Raw genomic sequence first — 19,287 nt, 5'->3', positions numbered from 1 at the left:
TGGCTACAGATCCGGGCGAGTCTCTAGGGAACCAGATCAAACGAGAAGAAGCGGTCTGTCTGGCTACGGTCCCTCCGAGTTTGCGGCGGTTGCTGAGACAGAGAGGCAGAGCCTCTGGGGACGGACTGAGAGCAGCCATAACTGCTCCCTCTGCCTGTTGAGCCCACCCCGCCCAAAGCCTGCGCAGAGCCATTTGCTGGATCGCCTCAGGCAAAGGCTAGATTAGCACCTCCCCAGAGGACAGAAATTTTCCCACAGCTGATTCTCACAGCCAGTCGGCCTGGTGGTCAAATCCCTCTAGTATTAACTACAACAATTAAGGCTTAACTAGAACAAGACTGCGCACAAAGACCACAAGGGGGTGCACCAAGAAAGCATAAAAGATGCGGAGACAAAAAACCATGACAGAAATGGAGGATATGGAGCTAAAAAACGCAATTTTGAGGGCTTGCAATAAACTTGAGCAGAGCCTCACGAAAACTAATGAGACCCTCGATTCTATGATAAAGAAACTAGAAAGTAAGCATACACGGACTGAAATAAAGAATATTATACCCAATAGCAGACCAGAGGAGCACAAGAATCAAACCAAAGATTTGAAATACGAAGAAGCAAAAAACACCCAATTGGAAAAGCAAAATGAAAAAAGAATCCGAAAGTGTGAAGATAGTGTAAGGAGCCTCTGGGACAGCTTCAAGCGTACAAACATCAGAATTATAGGGGTGCCAGAAGATGAGAGAGAGCAAGATATTGAAAACCTATTTGAAGAAATAATGGCAGAAAACTTCCCCCACCTGGTGAAAGAAATGGACTTACAGGTCCAAGAAGCGCAGAGAACCCCAAACAAAAGGAATCCAAAGAGGACCACACCAAGACACATCATCATTAAAATGCCAAGAGCAAAAGACAAAGAGAGAATCTTAAAAGCAGCAAGAGAAAGAGACTCAATTACCTACAAGGGAATACCCATACAACTGTCAGCTGATTTCTCAACAGAAACTTTGCAGGCCAGAAGGGAATGGCAAGAAATATTCAAAGTGATGAATACCAAGAACCTACAACCAAGATTACTTTATCCAGCAAAGCTATCATTCAGAATTGAAGGTCAGATAAAGAGCTTCACAGATAAGGAAAAGCTAAAGGAGTTCATCACCACTAAACCAGTATTACACAAAAGACTGAAAGGTATCCTTTAAGAAGAGGAAGAAGAAAAAGGTAAAGATACAAATTGTGAACAACAAACATGCATCTATCAACAAGTGAATCTAAGAATCAAGTGAATAAATAATCTGATGTACAGAATGAACTGGTGATTATAATGAATCAGGGACATAGAAAGGGAATGGACTGACTATTCTTGGGGGGGAAAGGGGAATGGGAGATTCGGGAAGAGACTGGACAAAAATCGTGCACCTATGGATGAGGACAGTGGGTGGGGAGTGAGGGCGGAGGGTGGGGCGGGAACTGGAAGGAAGGGAGTTATGGGGGGGGGGGGGAAAGAGGAACAAATGTAATCTGAACAATAAAGATTTAATTAAAAAAATAAAAAATAAAAAAAAGGTAGTTTAAAATTTCAAATTCACTTATACAGGCTGGAGCTGGGTTTCTGATGATGAGCACCACTTCCAGTGAGGTATGGCCAGGAGGGAGGGGAGAGGGGACAATGTCACTCTCCCTACCTGTGCTAGGCTGCATATCTGGTGCTTTGGCCAGATGGGTCATGCTGTGCTGTCTGTTCCTAAAACACATAGATAGGAAGGTACTGACATCAGGCCAGGCCTTGAGATATGGCCTCATGGCCTCTTCCCAGCACGCAGGCCTTCTTTCTCAGAAGGCCCGGAAGTCTCATTCCAAATTTGGGAGACAAAGGACTGGAAGAAGTATAAATAAAGAGAATTTCCTCCATATTGGGGGGCCCAGAATTTGAAAGACACATTTTTCTCTGGTCCTCCACAAAATTTAATAATAAAATGTAACTCCTGTAGTCTGGGCTGCAGTTCAGCCTCTGCTCCGGCAGGGTGCTGTAACTGTAGTCAACTGGCCAGCTTAATAAAGGCTCTTAAATTAAAAAAAAAAAAACAACTAATAAATGAATACAATAAAGTTGAAGGATATAAAATCAGCATACAGAAATCAGGATGTTTTTGTACACTAACAACAAAACATCTGCAGAAGATAAAAAAGAAACCATCCCATTCATAATAGCATCAAATTCAATCAAATACTTAAGATTAAATCTAACCAAAGAGGTGAAGATCTGTAAATGAAAACTACAACATTTTGATGAAAGACATTGAAGACATGAACAAATGGAAAGATATCCCATGTTCATGGGTTGGAAGAATTAATATTGTTAAAATGTCCATATTACCCAAAGCCATCTATAGATTCAATGGAATCCCTATCAAAGTTCCAATGAAATTTTAAAAAGAGATGCAAATTCTAAAATTTTTATAAAACCACAAAATACCTCAAGTAGCCAAAGTAATCATGGAAAAGAAAAAACAAAGCTGAAAGCACCACATTTCCTAATTTCAAATTATACTGCAAAGGTATAGTAATGAAATAGTATGGTATGGGCATTAAAATAGACAAAGAGATCAATGGAACAGAATAGAGAGCTCAGAAATAAATTCCTGCATTTATGGTCAATTAATATTTGACAAGACAGTCAAGAACTCAATGAGGAAAGAAAAGTGTTTTCAACTAATCAATAAATGGTGTTGGGAAAATAAGGTAACTGCTGGACTGACCGGCAGACCCTGAACAACAGATGAATGATTACTCCAACACATTTCTGTGAAAGAGAGGGCTAAGGCACTACTTGGCTATCACCGCAAAGTAGCCCTGTTCACCTGACTCCTTTGGCTTTTATTATCATAACAGCTTGAACTAAAATTAACCTCTAGATACAATTAGCAAGGTAAGCATCCTTAAGAAAGTATATGCTTCTACAAGGTCGGGTCTTTAAAGATTAAACATTGAGATTCTAGCAAAACACCCTGAGGGATTGGACTTGTTTGGAAAAGTTAAGGTAGGGTCTGCTGCCGTCGGCAAGGTCCCCTCAGAGGCCCCCAACCTTTCGGGAAATCCTCCTTACAGACATTCCAACCAAGTCCCGTGCTTCCCCACAGATAGCCACATGCAAATCAATAAAATTGGATCCAGATCTTAGACTACTCATACAAATTAACTTAAAGAAGATTAAACATAAGACCTCATACCATAAAACTCCTAGAAGAAAACACAGGGAATAAGCTCCTTTACATTGGCTTTTACAATGATTTTTTTAGATAACACCAAAAGCACAAGCAACTAAAGGAAAAATCAATAATTGGGACTACAACAAACTAAAACGTTTCTGCACCGCAAAAAAAAAAAAAAAAAAATTAAAAAAACCTGAAAGCCAACCTATAGAATGGCAGAAAATATTGGCAAAAACATATCTGATAAGAGGTTAACATCAAAAATATATAAAAACTCATATGACTAAAAACAGCAACAACAAAAAAGCAATTTAATTAAAAATGGGTAGAGGAATTAAATTTTCTCCAAAGAAGACATACAAATGGCCAATAGGTACAAGAAAAATGCTCAACATCACTAATCAAACAGGTAAATGCAAATAAAAATCAAAATTCAATATCACCTCACAACTGTTAGTATGGCTATCATCAAAAAGACAAACAATAACAAGTGTTGGCGAGGATGTAAAGAAGAGGGAAACTTGTACACTCTTGGTGAAAATGTAAATTGGTGCATCCGCTATATAGAGTAATATGGAGGCTTCTTTAAAAATAAAACTACTGGGAGACCACACCATCTTGAAGGGGAGAGTGGCTGTTATCACACGCATATACATCCAGGGACCCTGCAACCATGGCACCCAGGGACTAATTATGAACCCAGGAACACCGGATCTCAAGCAGTCAGAATACGTGGACTCATATGAGCCCTGCTCCTCCTCACGGAAAGGAGAGAAAGAGCTACATAACCAGACACCCAGAGAAGAGAGATCATGGGAGACAAAGAAACAGCCTGCAAATGAAAGAAAAGGAGGCATCACCAGAAAAGGAAGTAAACGAAAAGGAGGCAAGCAATATGTCAGAGAAAGAATTCAGAGAAATGGTCATAAGGTGGCTGAAAAGAATGGAAGACAAATTCAACAATATGTGTAAGAACTGACAGGAAATGAAGTAGAACCAAGAAGAAATGAAAAATGACATCACTGCTATAAAGAACTCAATGGGCCGAAACCGGTTTGGCTCAGTGGATAGAGCGTCGGCCTGCGGATTGAAAGGTCCCAGGTTCGATTCCGGTCAGGGGCATGTATCTGGGTTGCGGGCACATCCCCAGTGGAAGATGTGCAGGAGGCAGCTGATTGATGTTTCTGACTCTCTGTCTCTCTCCCTTCCTCTCTGTAAAAAATCAATAAAATATATATTTTTTTAAAAAAGAACTCAATGGAAATCATCAACAGTAGACTATCAGAAGCAGAGGACCGCATCAGTGAGCAAGAAGACAAGGTAGGAAACATACCCAAACAGAGCAGCATCTAGAAAAAAAAAAAACTTAAAAAACAGGAGGAGAGCCTAAGGGAACTTTGGGAAAACACAAAAGGAAAAAACTTCCGCTAATAGGGGTACCAGAAGGAGAGGAAACTGAGCAAGGAATAGAAAACATGTTTGAAGAAATCATGACAGAAAACTTCCCTGATATAGGGAAGAAAAACCTCACACAAATCCAAGAAGCTCACAGAGTCCCAAACAAAATGAACCCCTAAAGACCAACACCAAGGCACATTACAATTAAATTGGCAAACACCAATGACAAAGTAAGAATCTTAATAGTGGCCAGAGAAAGACAGAAAGTTAACTACAAAGGACACCCCACCAGACTAGCGACTGATTTCTCAACAGAAACACATCGGGCAAGAAGGGAATGGAACGAACTATACAAAGTCATGCAAAGGAAGGGTCTGAATCCAAGAATACTGTACCCAGCAAGGCTATCAATCAAAATTGAGGGTGAAATCAGAAGCATCACAGACAAAAAAGGACTAAAGAAGTTTATTACCACCAAATCAGCAATACAAGAAATGCTAAAGGGTCTGCTGTAAAAAGAAGAAATAGGAACAGAAGAAGGAAGACAGGTGTAAAGAATAAAAATGGCGACAAACAAGTACCTATCAATAATAACTTTAAATGTTAATGGAATAAATGCCCCAATCAAAACACATATGGTAGCTGAGTGAATAAGAAAACATGACCCAAATATCTGTGGTCAACAGGAAACCCACCTTAGAAAAAAGGGCTCACACCGACTGACAGTGAAGGGATGGAAAAAGATTTTTCAGGCGAATGGAAATGAAAAAAAAGCTGGGGTAACAATACTTATATTGGACAAATTAGATCTCAAAGTGAAGGACATAACAAGAGATAAGGAAGGTCACTTCTTAATACTAAAGGGAGCAATCCAACAAGAAAAAATAACTCTGGTAAACATATACACACACAATACAGGAGCACCCAAATACATAAAAAAAACTTTTGCAGGATATCAAGGGAGAGATTGATAGCAATACAATCATAGTAGGGGACTTTAATACCCCACAATCACCACTGGACAAATCCTCTAAGCAAAAAATAAGCAAAGAAACATCAATCCTAAATGACTCACTAGATCAGATGGAATTAATTGACATCTTCACAACATTTCACCCCAAAGCCACAGAATATACATTCTTCTCAAGTGCACATGGGTCATTTTCAAAGACAGACCTTATATTGGGTCACAGGCAGTCTCTTCAAATTCAAGAAGATAGAAATCATATCAAGCACCATCACCACAATGGCATAAAACTAGAAATCAACAACAATAAAAATGATAAAAAATCAAACAACTGGAGGCTAAATAGCATGCTATTAAACAATGACTGGGTTACCAGAGAGATCAAAGAAGAAATAAAAAGCATCATGGCAACAAACAACAATGAAAACACAACAATCCAAAATCTATGGGACACAGTGAAAGCAGTCTTGAGAAGGAAGTTTATAGCTCTACAGGCCTGTCTCATAAAACAAAAAACAATGGTAATAAATAACAATGGTAATAAATTATCTAACCCTACAACTCAAAGAGTTAGAAAGAGAGCAACAGGAAAAGCCCAGCGTAGGCAGAAGGAAGGAAATAATAAAGATCAGAGCGAAGATAAACGACATAGAAACCAAAAAAAACAATACAAAAGATCAACAAAACCAAGAGCTGGTTCTTTGAAAGGATAAACAAGATTGATGAACCTCTAGCCAGGCTTACCAAGAAGCAAAGAGAAAGGACCCCAATAAATGAAATCAGAAATGGAAGAGGTGAAATAAAAACCGATCCCACAGAAATACAAACGATTATGAAAAAATACTATGAACAACTCTATTCCAACAAAATGGACAATCTAGATGAAATGGACATATTCTTAGAAAAAAACAAGCTCCCAAAACTCAACCATGAAGAGTCAAAAAACCTGAATAGGTCGATAACTACCGAAGAAATTGAAACAGCGATCAAAAACCTTCTAGCAAACAAAAGCCCTGGTCCAGACGGCGTTACAGGGGAGTTCTACCAAGCATTCAAAGAAGAACTAAAACCTATCTTACTCAGACTATTCCAAAAAATTCAAGAGGAAGTCACACTTCCAAGACCAGATAAAGACACCACAAAGAAAGAGAACTACAGGCCAGTATCCTTGATGAACATAGATGCTAAAATCCTCAACAAAATCCTAGCAAATCGGATTCAGCTTAGAAAGATCATACAACATGACCAAGTGGGATTTATTCCAGGGATGCAAGGATGGTTCAATATCCACAAATCAATAAATGTGATACATCACATAAACAAACTGAGAGACAAAAATCACATAATCATATCAAATGATACAGAAAAAGGATGTGACAAAATCCAACACCCTTTCTTGATAAAAACTCAGCAAAGTGGGAATAGAGGGATCATACCTCAACATAATAAAAGCCCTATATGACAAACCTACAGCCAACATCATACTCAATGGGCAAAAACTGAATCCATTTCCCCTAAGAACAGGAAAAAGACAAGGATGCCCACCTTTACCAGTCCTGTTCCACATAGTACTAGAAGTACTAGCCATAGCGATCAGACAAGAAGAAAAAATAAAAGGCATCCAAATTGGAAAAGAAGAAGTAAAACTGTCCTTATTTGCAGATGACATGATATTATACATAGAAAGCCCCAAAGACTCCATCAAAAAACTACTAGATCTAATAAATGAATTTGGCAATGTAGCAGGATACAAAATTAACACCCAGAAATCTATGGCCTTTTTATACACAATAATGAACTCACAGAAAGAAAAATGAAAAAAACAATCACATTTACCATTGCACCAAAAAATTAAGATACCTAGGAATAAACTTAACCTAGGACATAAAAGACCTATACTCGGAAAATTACAGGACATTGAAAAAAGAGATAGAGGACATAAACAAATGGAAGAATATACAATGTTCATGGATTGGTAGAATCAACATCATTAAAATGTCCATACTACCCAAAACAATCTATAAATTCAATGCAATACCTATTAAAATACCAATGGCATATTTCACAGATCTAGAACAAACTCTCCAAAAATTCATCTGGAATAAATAAAGACCCAGAATAGCCACAGCTATCCTGAGAAAGAAGAACAAAGTTGGAGGGATCACAATACCAGACATCAAACTATATTACCAAGCCACGGTTCTCAAAACTGCCTGGTACTGGCACAAGAACAGACATATAGACCAATGGAACAGAATAGAGGACCCAGAAATTGACCCAAGCCATTATATTCAATTAATATTTGACAAAGGAGGCAAGAGCATACAATGGAATCAAAGCAGCCTCTTTAATAAATAGTGCTGGGAAATTTGGTCAGATACATGCAAAGAAATGAAACTAGATCACCAACTTACACCATACACAAAAACAAACTCAAAATGGCTGAAAGAATTGAATATAAGATGGGAAACCATAAAAATTCTGTAAGAGTCCATAGGCAGAAAAATTGCAGACATATGTTGTAGCAATATCTTTACAGACACAGATCCTAGGGCAAGAGAGACTAAGGAGAAAATAAAGAAATGGGATTACATCAAAATAAAAAGCTTCTGCACAGCAAAAGAAAGCATCAACAAAACAACAAGAAAGTCCACTGCATGGGAGAAAATATTTGCCAATGTTATCTCTGATAAGGTTTTAATCTCCAGTATTTACAGGGAACTCATACAACTCAACAAAAGGAAAATAAACAATCCAATAAACAAATGGGCAAAGAAACTAAATAGAATCTTTTCAAAAGGGGACACGCAGAAAGCCAAGGGACACATGAAAACATGCTCAGTCACTAATCATCCAAGAGATGCAAATCAAAACGACAATGAGGTACCACCTGACACCTGTCAGAATGGCTATCATCAACAAATCAACAAATGACAAGTGCTGGATTGGTAGAACTGATTATCAATTGTATTTGATGTAATAAAGGTGCTAGCTAATGCTTTGGTGATAATCAATTGTATTACAAGTGCAGAGAAAAAGAAACCCTCCTTTCACTGCTGGTGGGAATGCAGACTGGAGCAGCAGTGTTGGAAAGATTGCAGTTATAAAGAACCTCAACAAGATACAAGAGAACTCAGAAGGAAAGTTCAATGAGCTTTGGAATAAAATTAATGAACAAATGAATACTGTACCAAACAGAATGAAACTATAAAAAATAACCAAACAGAAATTCGGGGGCTCAAGAACTCAGTAAATGAGATGAGGACTGCATTCACCAGCACTGGAAACAGAACAGAACAGATAGAAAAGAGAATTAGTGAGCTCGAATATAGAAACCTAAAAATAACAATGGAGGGAAAAGAGAGAGAATTAAGGGTTTAAACAAATAAAAGAACTCTACAAGATCTATCTGTCTCCTTTAGAAAGAGCAATATGAGGATAATGGTTATACCAGAAGGTGAAGAGAAGAAAAATGGAACAGAGAGCCTACTAAAAGAAATAATTGATGAGAACTTCTAAAGCCTATGGAAAGAACTGGACTTTAGTATAGAGGACACCAATAAAACACCTAATCATATTGTATTAATGCAAAAAGACCTCTCCAAGACACATATTTTTCAAACTGTCAAAAATTAATGACAAAGAAAAAATTCTCAAAACAGCCAGTGGAAAAAAGACTAACCTACAAGGGAAACACCATTAGATAATAATCAGATTTTTCAGTAGAAACATTACAAGCCAGGAGACAGTAGAAGGAAATATTCAAAATATTGGAAGAGAAGAACCATCAGCCAAGGGTAATATATTCTGCAAAGATGTCCTTTAGATATGAAAGAAAACTAAATCCTTCCCCAGATGAATAACAGCTGAAATAATTTATCACTATAAGACCTGCATTACAAGAAATGTTGGAAGGAGCTCTTCTATAAGAAACAAAATAACAAAAATATTCAAAACTTTAAGTAAGATGATGAACAGACAGAAGCAGGAAATTGCAGCTCCACTTTAGAATAAGATATTAAATACTTACTTATAACATAAAAGTTAAAGGGGAAAAGGGTTAATAAAAAATAACTATACTACAATTTGTGCAAGTTGGTAATAAATGCACAGCATAAAAAAGATAATTTTTGACAACAAAATCATAAAAGGGGAGGAAGAATTGAACTGAAATTTTACAGGTGAATAAAGATAAGAGGCAATTGGGAAAAAAAGGACTATTGTATACAAGGGTGGGCAAAAGTAGGTTTATAGTGTTCATATGGAAAATAATACAATAATCTATAATAATAAAAGGGTAATATGCTAATTAGACCGGACATCCTTCTGGACGTCATTCTGGATGAAGAAGGGGCCAGAGGGAAGCCAGCCCGGGTCCCGGGTGCCTGTGGGAAGCCAGTGCAGCTGGGGGAAGCAAGGCCTACTCTTGCATGAATTTTGTGCACCGGACCTCTAGTTAATAAATAATAATACAGAATAAACTTTGTTCAACATACTCACAACTATAAACCTACTTTTGCCCACCCCTATATATGAGACATTTTACACAAACATAATAGTACCACACACACACACACACACACACACACACACACACACAGATTCAGAGCTGGGACAAGACACATAAAAAGAGATGAAACAGAAAACAAATCACAGAAAACAACCAAACTAAAATAGCAGACAGAAACAGAAGTATGGGGGAAAACAATAGAGATACCAAGCACCCAGAAAACAAAAGATAAAATGGCCATAGGAAATTCTCATATATCAATAATCACCCAAAATGTAAATGAACTGAACACACTGATTAAAAGGCACAGAGTGGTGGGATGGATTAACTAATAAGACCCAACTCTACTTTGCCTGCAAGAAATTCATCTCACCTCTAAAGACAAACATAGGCTCAAAAAAGACTTAAATAAATAAAATCAGAAATGAAAGAAAAGTTACAACACCACAAGATACTGAGGATTATTCAAGAATACTATGAAAGTCTACATGCTACCAGATTCAATAACCTAAAGGAAATGGATAAATTCATAGAAGTATACAACCTTCCTTGACTGAATCATGAAGAAGTGGAAAACCTAACTAGACTGATAACTAGTAAGGAAATAGAAACTAATGAAAAACCTCCTGTGTTTAAAATAAAAATATATTTGTACGTAGAACAGAAATATGTAAAACTATGTTGACTGTGAACAGGTATTTTCATAGTTTTGACTTGTTTCTTTTTTTTATTATTAATTTCAGAGAGGAAGGGAGAGGAAGAGAGAGAAAGAAACATCAGTGATGAGAAAGAATCATTGATCGACTGCCTCCTGCTTGCCCCCTACTGGGGATCGAGCCCGCAACCTGGGCATGTGCCCTTGACCAGAATCAAACCCAGAACCCTTCAGTTTACAGGCTGACACTCTATCCATTGAGCCCAAATCAGCTAGGGCTTGACTTGTTTCTTGATAAACTTAAGACATTAGAGAAAGTTACACTTAATATAAATCAATGGATTAAACTGAATGAGACCTAAGAATTAGCCTTTGATTTTTAAATATTTGTTTCTATAAATCTTGTCAATAAAAATAACAAATTTTTAAAAAATCTCCACCCCCCTTTCCCACCAAAAAACACACACAGCACAGATGACTTCACTGGTGAATTCTACCAAACATTCAAATACTTGATGCCAATCCTTCTCTACCTCTTCCAAAAAAATTGCAGTAGAGAGAATACTTCCCAACACATTTTACAAGGCCATTATTACCCAGAAACCAAAACCAGGCAAGGACAACACACAAAAAGAAAATTACAGGCTAATATCCCTAATGAATATGGATGAAAAATTCTAAACAAAATACTGGCAAATCAAATACAAAAATAAATTAAATGGATCATACAATACAATCATGTGGGATTCATTCCATAGATACAAGGATGGTTAAGTATCCATGAATCAATTTGATACACCACATTTAAAAATAGAATATAAAAATCACATGACCACATGGATGCAGAAAAAGCGGTTCATATAGATTTGCGGTGGAGTGCGGGAAACGTGTAAACTCGGGCCGATTGTAACTGCGTATTACCAAATATTTGTTTGTAATCCACCCTTTTGGTGGATGGAACAAAACCAAAAGACAGAGCCATCTTATATTTTGGCGGGAAATTCACCCCACACCGGAGTGTTAAGTATCCATGAATCAATTTGATACACCACATTTAAAAATAGAATATAAAAATCACATGACCACATGGATGCAGAAAAAGCCTTTGACAAGATACAGCATTCATTTATGATAAAAAATTCAATAAAATGGGTATAGAAGAAAAGTACATCAATATAATAAATGCCATATATGAAAAACCCACAGCTAAATTATACTCAATGGTAAAAAAATGAAAACTTTTCCTCTAAGATCAGTAACAAGACAATGACACCCACTCTCATAACTGCTACTCAGCATAGTACTGGAAATCCTAGCCAGAGCAATTAGGCAAGAAAAATAAATAGAAGGCATCCAAATTGGTAATGAAAAAGTAAAACTGTCACTATTTGCAGATGACATGATCCTCTACATAGAAAACCTTAAAGATTCCACCAAAAGCTATCAGGAATAACAAGTAAATGATGTTGTAGGATAAAAAAATCAATGTACAAAAATCTGTTGAATTCCTTTATATGAACAATGAAGAGAATGAAGAAAACCCATTTACAATTGCAACAAAAAAAAATAAAATACCTAACAATAAACTGAACTAAGGAAGTGAAGACTACATGACATTGTTAAAAGAAATTGAAGACAAAGAAAGGGTAAGGTATTCCATGTTCATGGATTGGAAGAATTAACATTGCTAAGATGGCCATAATATCTAAAGCAATATACAGATTTAATGCAATCCTTACCTCAATCCCAATGTCATTTTTCATACAAATAGAACAACAACAACAATAAAAAAAAACACCACAGTTTATATGGGACCACAAAAGATCCCAAATAGCCAACACAATCCTGAGAAAAAAAGAATAAAGGCAAAGGCATCACACTTCCTGACTTCAGTAATCAAAACAGTATGGCACTGGAGAAAGGCTCTTCCTTTCAATCTGGCCACAGCCATCAGGTAAGGCAAGATGGGCACTTACAAGTACATCCAGGAGCTATGGAGAAAGACACAGTCTTATGTAATGCGCTTCCTTCTCAGGGTGTGCTGTTGGCACTATCACCAGCTCTCTGAGTTCCACAGGGCCCCCCAACCCAACCCAGACCAATAAAGCATACAGGTTGGGATACAAGGCCAAACAAAGTTATGTTATATATCAGATTTCTGTTAACTGTGGTGGCCACAAACACCCTGTTCCTAAGAGTTCGACCTACAGCAAGCCATCATGGTGTTAACCAGCTAAAGTTTACTTGACATCTTCAGTCTGATGCTGAGGAGTGAGCTGGACACTGCTGTGGGGCTCTGAGCATCCTGAATTCTTACTGGGTTGGTGAAGAATCAACATACAAATTCTTTGAGGTTATCCTCATGGATCCATTCTATAAAGCTATCAGTAGGAATCCTGACACCCAAAACAGTCCACAAGCACAGGGAGATGAGAGGGCTGACATTCGCAGGCTCCAAAAGCCGTTGGCTTTGGAAAGGGCCACGAGTTCCACCACACTATTGGTGATTCTCCCTGTGCAGCTTGGAGAAATCACAATACTCTCCAGCTCCACCTTTATTGCTAATATAAGTAATGTTTGTCAAATTTTTACCTAATAAACAATTTAGGGCAGTCATGTCTGCTTAAAAGTGTTCTTTAATTTGTTAAAACTAGTTGCCTGCATATTGTTTCGTGAATACATTATGAAATTATGAAAGTTAAAGTGCAATAACATTTGAAGACTAAAAGTGATGGAGTATCTCGTTTGTCATAAGATAAACACTTGTCTTTGCTTTATCTTATTAGAGGGTTTGGTAGAGTCTTTAGTATTTAAAATGCTGTTTGGTATAATAGGCATAAAGTAAATTCTTTGAAAGAGGAGTGCAGAACTAGCCATGTAGATTTGTTGGTACATGTGATAGAACCTACAGCTTTATTGGGATAATGCAATGTTCTGCTGGTTCACTCTCGAGAGGCTGTTTTTTGGAGTTTGGAAAGGACAAACATTTTTAAATTGAAATTTGCTTGGAAATGTGAAAGATATCCTAATCTCATGGCCCTATGCAGAAAAATGAAAATTAACTTGGGGGTTCACATTTTTAGATGAACCCAATATAACTGTTGCTTCTGAAAAGAGAAAAGTGTAGAAGAATGCCACCATTTTTTAGAATTGAACAATCCTGTTGCAAGATGGTTCTCTTAAAATTAAACAGGCTGGTTTACCTAAACAAAATTGACTTGGTCTCCACCATACCATTGACCTTCACATAAAAGGTAGAGGCTCCTGGTTCAATCACATGACTTGCGGGATCTGTGGAATACTGAATTTCATCCAAAGAAGTGGTGATAATTATACTGGTATATATTTAAACTGATGAAAATTCGACATAGGGTAAATGAGAAGGGAATTACCTTTAGGTGTGTTGTGATAATTAGTAACCATTATGAACTCTCTAGCCACCTTAGAGGGGGGAATATGATTGGCTTTATTTAAAAGTATTTCATTGCTTAGTCCAATCAGTCATCCATTATTCCCATAAGGCTACTGAGGAAAGTCATGTAGCTGGTATAAACACAAGTTCATAGTTTCCAGTCTAACCTTATGCATTGTCTAGTTATTTTTCTCATCCCCGCTCAAAGTAGTCTCAAAATCTGTATCATTCCACAAACTTCCCATGTTTTAAATTGTGCTCACCTTAATGTTAAAGCATACCACCACATTCTTTTTGCCTCTTGTCTTCCAATAGACTAGACTTCCGTTTCCCAGGGTAAATTTTAGCATGTAGGAAATATAGAAGAGGAAATGGCCCCAATTTCCAACTCTGGGTTTGCTGACTTATAAGTAGTTTGGTTTCCAAAAATGATTTGCTGGTTTCCTTTTAAACAAATTTTTCTTATTTTCCTCTGGTTTCTTAAAAGGCTCAATTAAATTATTTCCATAAAACATGTTAGACTCATAAAACCTCTTAAGATCTAAATTCTTTTCTACTCAAAAATCTTAAACCATCTATTTTGTATGTAGAGGTTGTTCAACTAAAGGAATAAATGTTAAACTAAAAAACCCCAAACAAACAGTATGGCCTTGACTATGGTGTTAGAGGGACAGCAGTGATCACACATCGGCTGCTGGAAGGAACTGGATTCTTGTTTCAGGCCACTATCAGAAAAGCTTAGTTTACTGTAAGGATCAGAAGATCTGATCCTGATTACAGAATCTTGGGTTGTGTCTCCCAACTCATCCTTCCAAATATCACAGAAGAACTGTTAAGATTCCACCTGGGAAAATACTAGGAGTTTATGGAAGAGCAAGAAGGTAGAGGATTATTGATTTAAATAAAAACATGATTGAGTGAGTTCTAGAAAGCAGAGTTCTCAAACTCGTGGACAACAGTCTGCAGAAAAAGACTTCAAAATACCAACTACAAGCAATATGCAGAGAAGTAAGAATGAGAGGGGCTTCCTCAGGAAAGAAGACAGCTGGTCCACAGCAGAAGAATCTTAAACCAGCCCTTCTGAGTACATGGGGGGTTGCTCAGTGAATCCCCCTTCAGGATCCACGAGGAAGACAAGAAAGAACAAACAGAAGACTCCTGGAAATATAGACGGTGGCAGTAACAGTGAAGCCCCTCAGCCATCTTGGAAGAAAAGGGCTCAGGCAGACCCCATTGTTGAAATCGAGGAGCTATTTAAGAATAGAAAGAAAATTAAACATGAAGATTCCTGAAGAATTAAACCATGACTTCTTGAGGACTGGGACTTAGTTACCAGGCAGAAGCAGCTGTTTGCACTCCCTGCTAAGAAAAATGTAGATGCCATTCTGGAAGAGTATGCAAATTGCAAGAAGTAGCAAGGAAATGTCGATAATAAGGAATTTGCAGTGAATGAAGTCGTGGCAGAAAGAAATGAATACTTCAACATGATGTTGGGCACTCAGCTGTTCTACAAATTTGAGAGGCTTCAGTATGCCCCAATCCTCAATGCACCACTGATGTCCCAGGATTATGGAGCACCACACTTACTGAGATTATTCGTAAGAATCAGAGCAATATTGGAGTATATGCCCCTTGATAAGAACAGCCTTACATAATTGTTGGGCTATTTGCATGATTTCCTAAAATATCTGGCAAAGAATGCTGTCACTGTTTAGTGACAGTGATTACAAAGTGGCTGCATCTGAGAACCACAGCAATGCCCTGTGAGGGTCTACTGACCACTCACTGTTATATCGGGTATTTGTAAACACTATTTTTTCTTAGTCTTTTTCTTCTATAATTGATGTTCTTTAAAATTGTTAATGCGACACATATGTAATACCCTTTGTAATACTTTAAGCAATAAAAAAATAAATAAAAATAAATAAAATTGTTAATGCATAACAGGCCTTATGCCTCTGTTTTCTCTTTTATTTTTATTAAATATATTTTTATGGATTTCAGAGAGGAAGGGAGAGGGAGACAGAAATATCAATGATGAGAGAGAATCATTGATCAGTTGCCTCTTGCACCCCCACACTGGGTATTGAGCCCGCAACCCAAGCATGTGCCCTGACTGGAATCAAACTGTGACCTCTTAGTTCACAGGTCGATGCTCAACCACTGAGCCACACTGACTGGGCTGTTTTCTGTTTTCTTTTAAACAGAAAATAAGAATGCAAACTCCTTTTCTCATTTCAAAGTTACTACCAGTGTATGCAGTAATTAGATAAAAAAGAAACATTCAGTAGAACATTTTCTTGCCTAGTTGACAACATTAGTTGAATGCTGGTGGTTTGATCCCTTTGACATTACACAGTTTTCTAATTATATGTTAACTAGAGGCCCAGTGCACGAAATTCATGCATGGGGGGGGTGTCCCTCAGCCCAGCCTGCACCCTCTCCAATCTGGGACCCCTCAAGGGATGTCCGACTACCCATTTAGGCCTGATCCCAGGCAGTCGGACATCCCTCTCACAATCCAGGACTGCTGGCTCCCAACTGCTCACCTGCCTGCCTGCCTGATCACCCCCTAACCACTACCCTGCCAACCTGATCGATGCCTAACTGCTCCCCTGCTGGCCTGATTGCCCCTAACTGCCCTCCCCTGCCAGCCTTGTCACTCCTAACTGCCCTCTCCTGCAGGCCTGGTCGCCCCCAACTGCCCTCCCCTGCAGGCCTGGTCACCCCCAACTGCCCTCTCTTGCCGGCCATCTTGTGGTGGCCATCTTGTGTCCACATGGGGGAGGCCATCTTTGACCACATGGGGGCGGCTATCTTGCGTGTTGGAGTGATGGTCAATTTGCATATTACCTCTTTATTATATAGGATGCCACATGACAAAATGCCCTGATCCCTAATGCCCAAGGTTCAATTTAATGTATATACCCAAAAACCCATGCATTTGTGGTCTTTCTTATGGTGCTTGAAGTAAAAAAGTCCATCCTCTGAAAGTCTATCTATGTTGTTCTTTAGGCATTCTATCTTTTCTCAAATTGTTAAAGGATGCTGGTTTGTTTCATCGTTTTTGTATTTGAGTTCAATATATGTCCTAACCTGATAGTGATGGAGAATATAAGACATTTTTGGGGGGCAAGCAATCTGAATCTGTGCCAGTAACCTAATGTACATTCTTGATAGCCTATAATTAAGTCACTGCCTCTTTCTTAACAATCTGGTCTAGCAATACCTATTTACCTAAATACTCCCATTTTACAGAGGCCATAAAACATGAATCATACACAACCCCCGGAGTGGGTTATCAGTGTTGGTGCCAGGCCAGACCTTTGGGTGTGGTCTCACGTCCCCCATCTGGGCTTTTTGCAAAGCCCACGAATGGTTTGGAAGCCTGATCCATATTTGAGGGACAAAGAAACCAAAGGGTGTAAAGGAAAAGCTTCCTCCATATTCACTCACTCAGGGATTTGGAGAACTGACCCCCTGAATCACTGTACTAGTACATTTGAAACATCTGAAAATAAATGGGTTTATCCTAGATCTCTGAGTACTCCCTGTGTATTTTTCAGTCTCCTGGTAAATTCTGTAACAACAGAGGCAATGTATTATTGTGTAGCCAGGGTTTTCTGGAGAAGTTGAATTTTAAGAATTATATTTCAGATCTTATATAAAATTTGTTTCTAAATAAAAAAAAAAAACACAGTATGGTATTAGCAGAAAAACGGACACAGACCAATGGAACAGAATTGAAAGACCAGAAATAAAGCCACAAATGTATGACAATTTTCAGAGGGAAGGTGGGGGATGGGGCGGGAAGAGATTAACCAAAGAACTTATATGCATAACCCATGGACACAGACAACAGTGCAGTGAAGGCCTGGGAGGCGTTAGGAGTGGGGAGGAGATGGTCAATGGGGGAAAATTGGGGATATTTATAATATTTTCAACAATAAATATTTTTAAAAAAACAAAACAACAACAATAAAGAGAAATGGTTCCATAATATCAAGCTTTGTCAAATGGTGTACAGAAGGACCAAAGACCTCCTTATTTTTGTTTTTGGAATGGTAGAGATAATGAGTTTAGTTTAAGATATGTTCTCTTAGGTCCTTGTAGGGTATGTAAGTAGAGATATGCTACAAAACTAGTTTGTATATGTAAATCTGGAGCTTATGAAAGATGTCCTCACCTACATGTTCATAGTTCTACAGTAGAATCTGAATTTTACCCGTGGTTTAAAAGAACAATTAATTTGACAATGGTCCATATTCATGTTAAGCCTTTATCTAGTGCAGTGGTTCCCAAACTTATTTGGCCTACCGCCCCCTTTCCAGAAAAAATATTACTCAGCGCCCCCTGGAAATTAATTTTTTTAAATTTTAATAGCAATTAAACAGAAAGATATATGTATTAATGTTTCTACCTTTTTCGTAAAATATAGTAAAGAAAGGTGTAAATTAGAAACATTGAAGTTTGAAATTATGAAACTATTTATTGAACTCAGAATAGAAAGGTAATACAAAAAAAGTTAAAACAAATGCACCTGTGGCCATCACCGCCCCCCTGGATCGCTGCAGCGCCCACCAGGGGGCGGTAGCGCCCACTTTGGGAATCACTGATCTAGTGCAAAGTTGTACCAGACTTCCTTACTCCATGCCTGGGACAAACAAAGCAAGGAAAATTACCTTTGCCATTCCAACTGAACTGGCATTCAATTCTGAGATGCCTTGGTTGGTCTTGTCTCCACGCTCCCATATACCAAAGTCCTGCCATAAAATAACCAACATAACATTAGCAAGTCATCACTACTAAATACTCACTAGATCAGTGATGGCGAACCTTTTGAGCTCGGCGTGTCAGCATTTTGAAAAACCCTAACTTAACTCTGGTGCCATGTCACATATAGAAATTTTTTGATATTTGCAACCATAGTAAAACAAAGACTTATATTTTTTATATTTATTTTATATATTTAAATGCCATTTAACAAAGAAAAATCAACCAAAAAAAATGAGTTCACATGTCACCTCTGACACGCATGTCATAGGTTCGCCATCACTGCACTAGATGAACAACCCTTGAATAAAAGGCATGCATAGTAGCTAATTTGACATATTTATGTGTACCCACAATGCTTATTAA

The 19,287-nt window shown here is 37.9% G+C and overlaps 1 protein-coding gene and 2 pseudogenes across 2 annotated transcripts in view; 2 read left to right on the top strand and 1 right to left on the bottom strand.

Moving 5' to 3' along the window:
• The window catches only part of PHKA1 (phosphorylase kinase regulatory subunit alpha 1), a 217,040-nt gene that overhangs the window by 146,097 nt on the left and 51,656 nt on the right, over positions 1 to 19,287 (bottom strand). For both annotated transcript variants that reach the window (XM_006082857.3, XM_014465500.2), the window contains exon 6: positions 18,831 to 18,911. In XM_006082857.3, the coding sequence (XP_006082919.1) occupies positions 18,831 to 18,911 (81 nt within the window). The remainder of the gene's footprint in view (positions 1 to 18,830; positions 18,912 to 19,287) is intronic.
• On the top strand, positions 12,701 to 13,301 carry LOC106699181 (annotated as a pseudogene).
• Positions 15,055 to 15,915, top strand: LOC102440442 (annotated as a pseudogene).

This window comes from Myotis lucifugus, unplaced genomic scaffold (genome assembly GCF_000147115.1).
Source record: "Myotis lucifugus unplaced genomic scaffold, Myoluc2.0 scaffold_4, whole genome shotgun sequence".
Taxonomy (NCBI): Eukaryota; Metazoa; Chordata; class Mammalia; order Chiroptera; family Vespertilionidae; genus Myotis; species Myotis lucifugus.
Note: the sequence above shows the minus strand (reverse complement) of the source record. Positions and strands in the feature narration are given on the sequence as shown.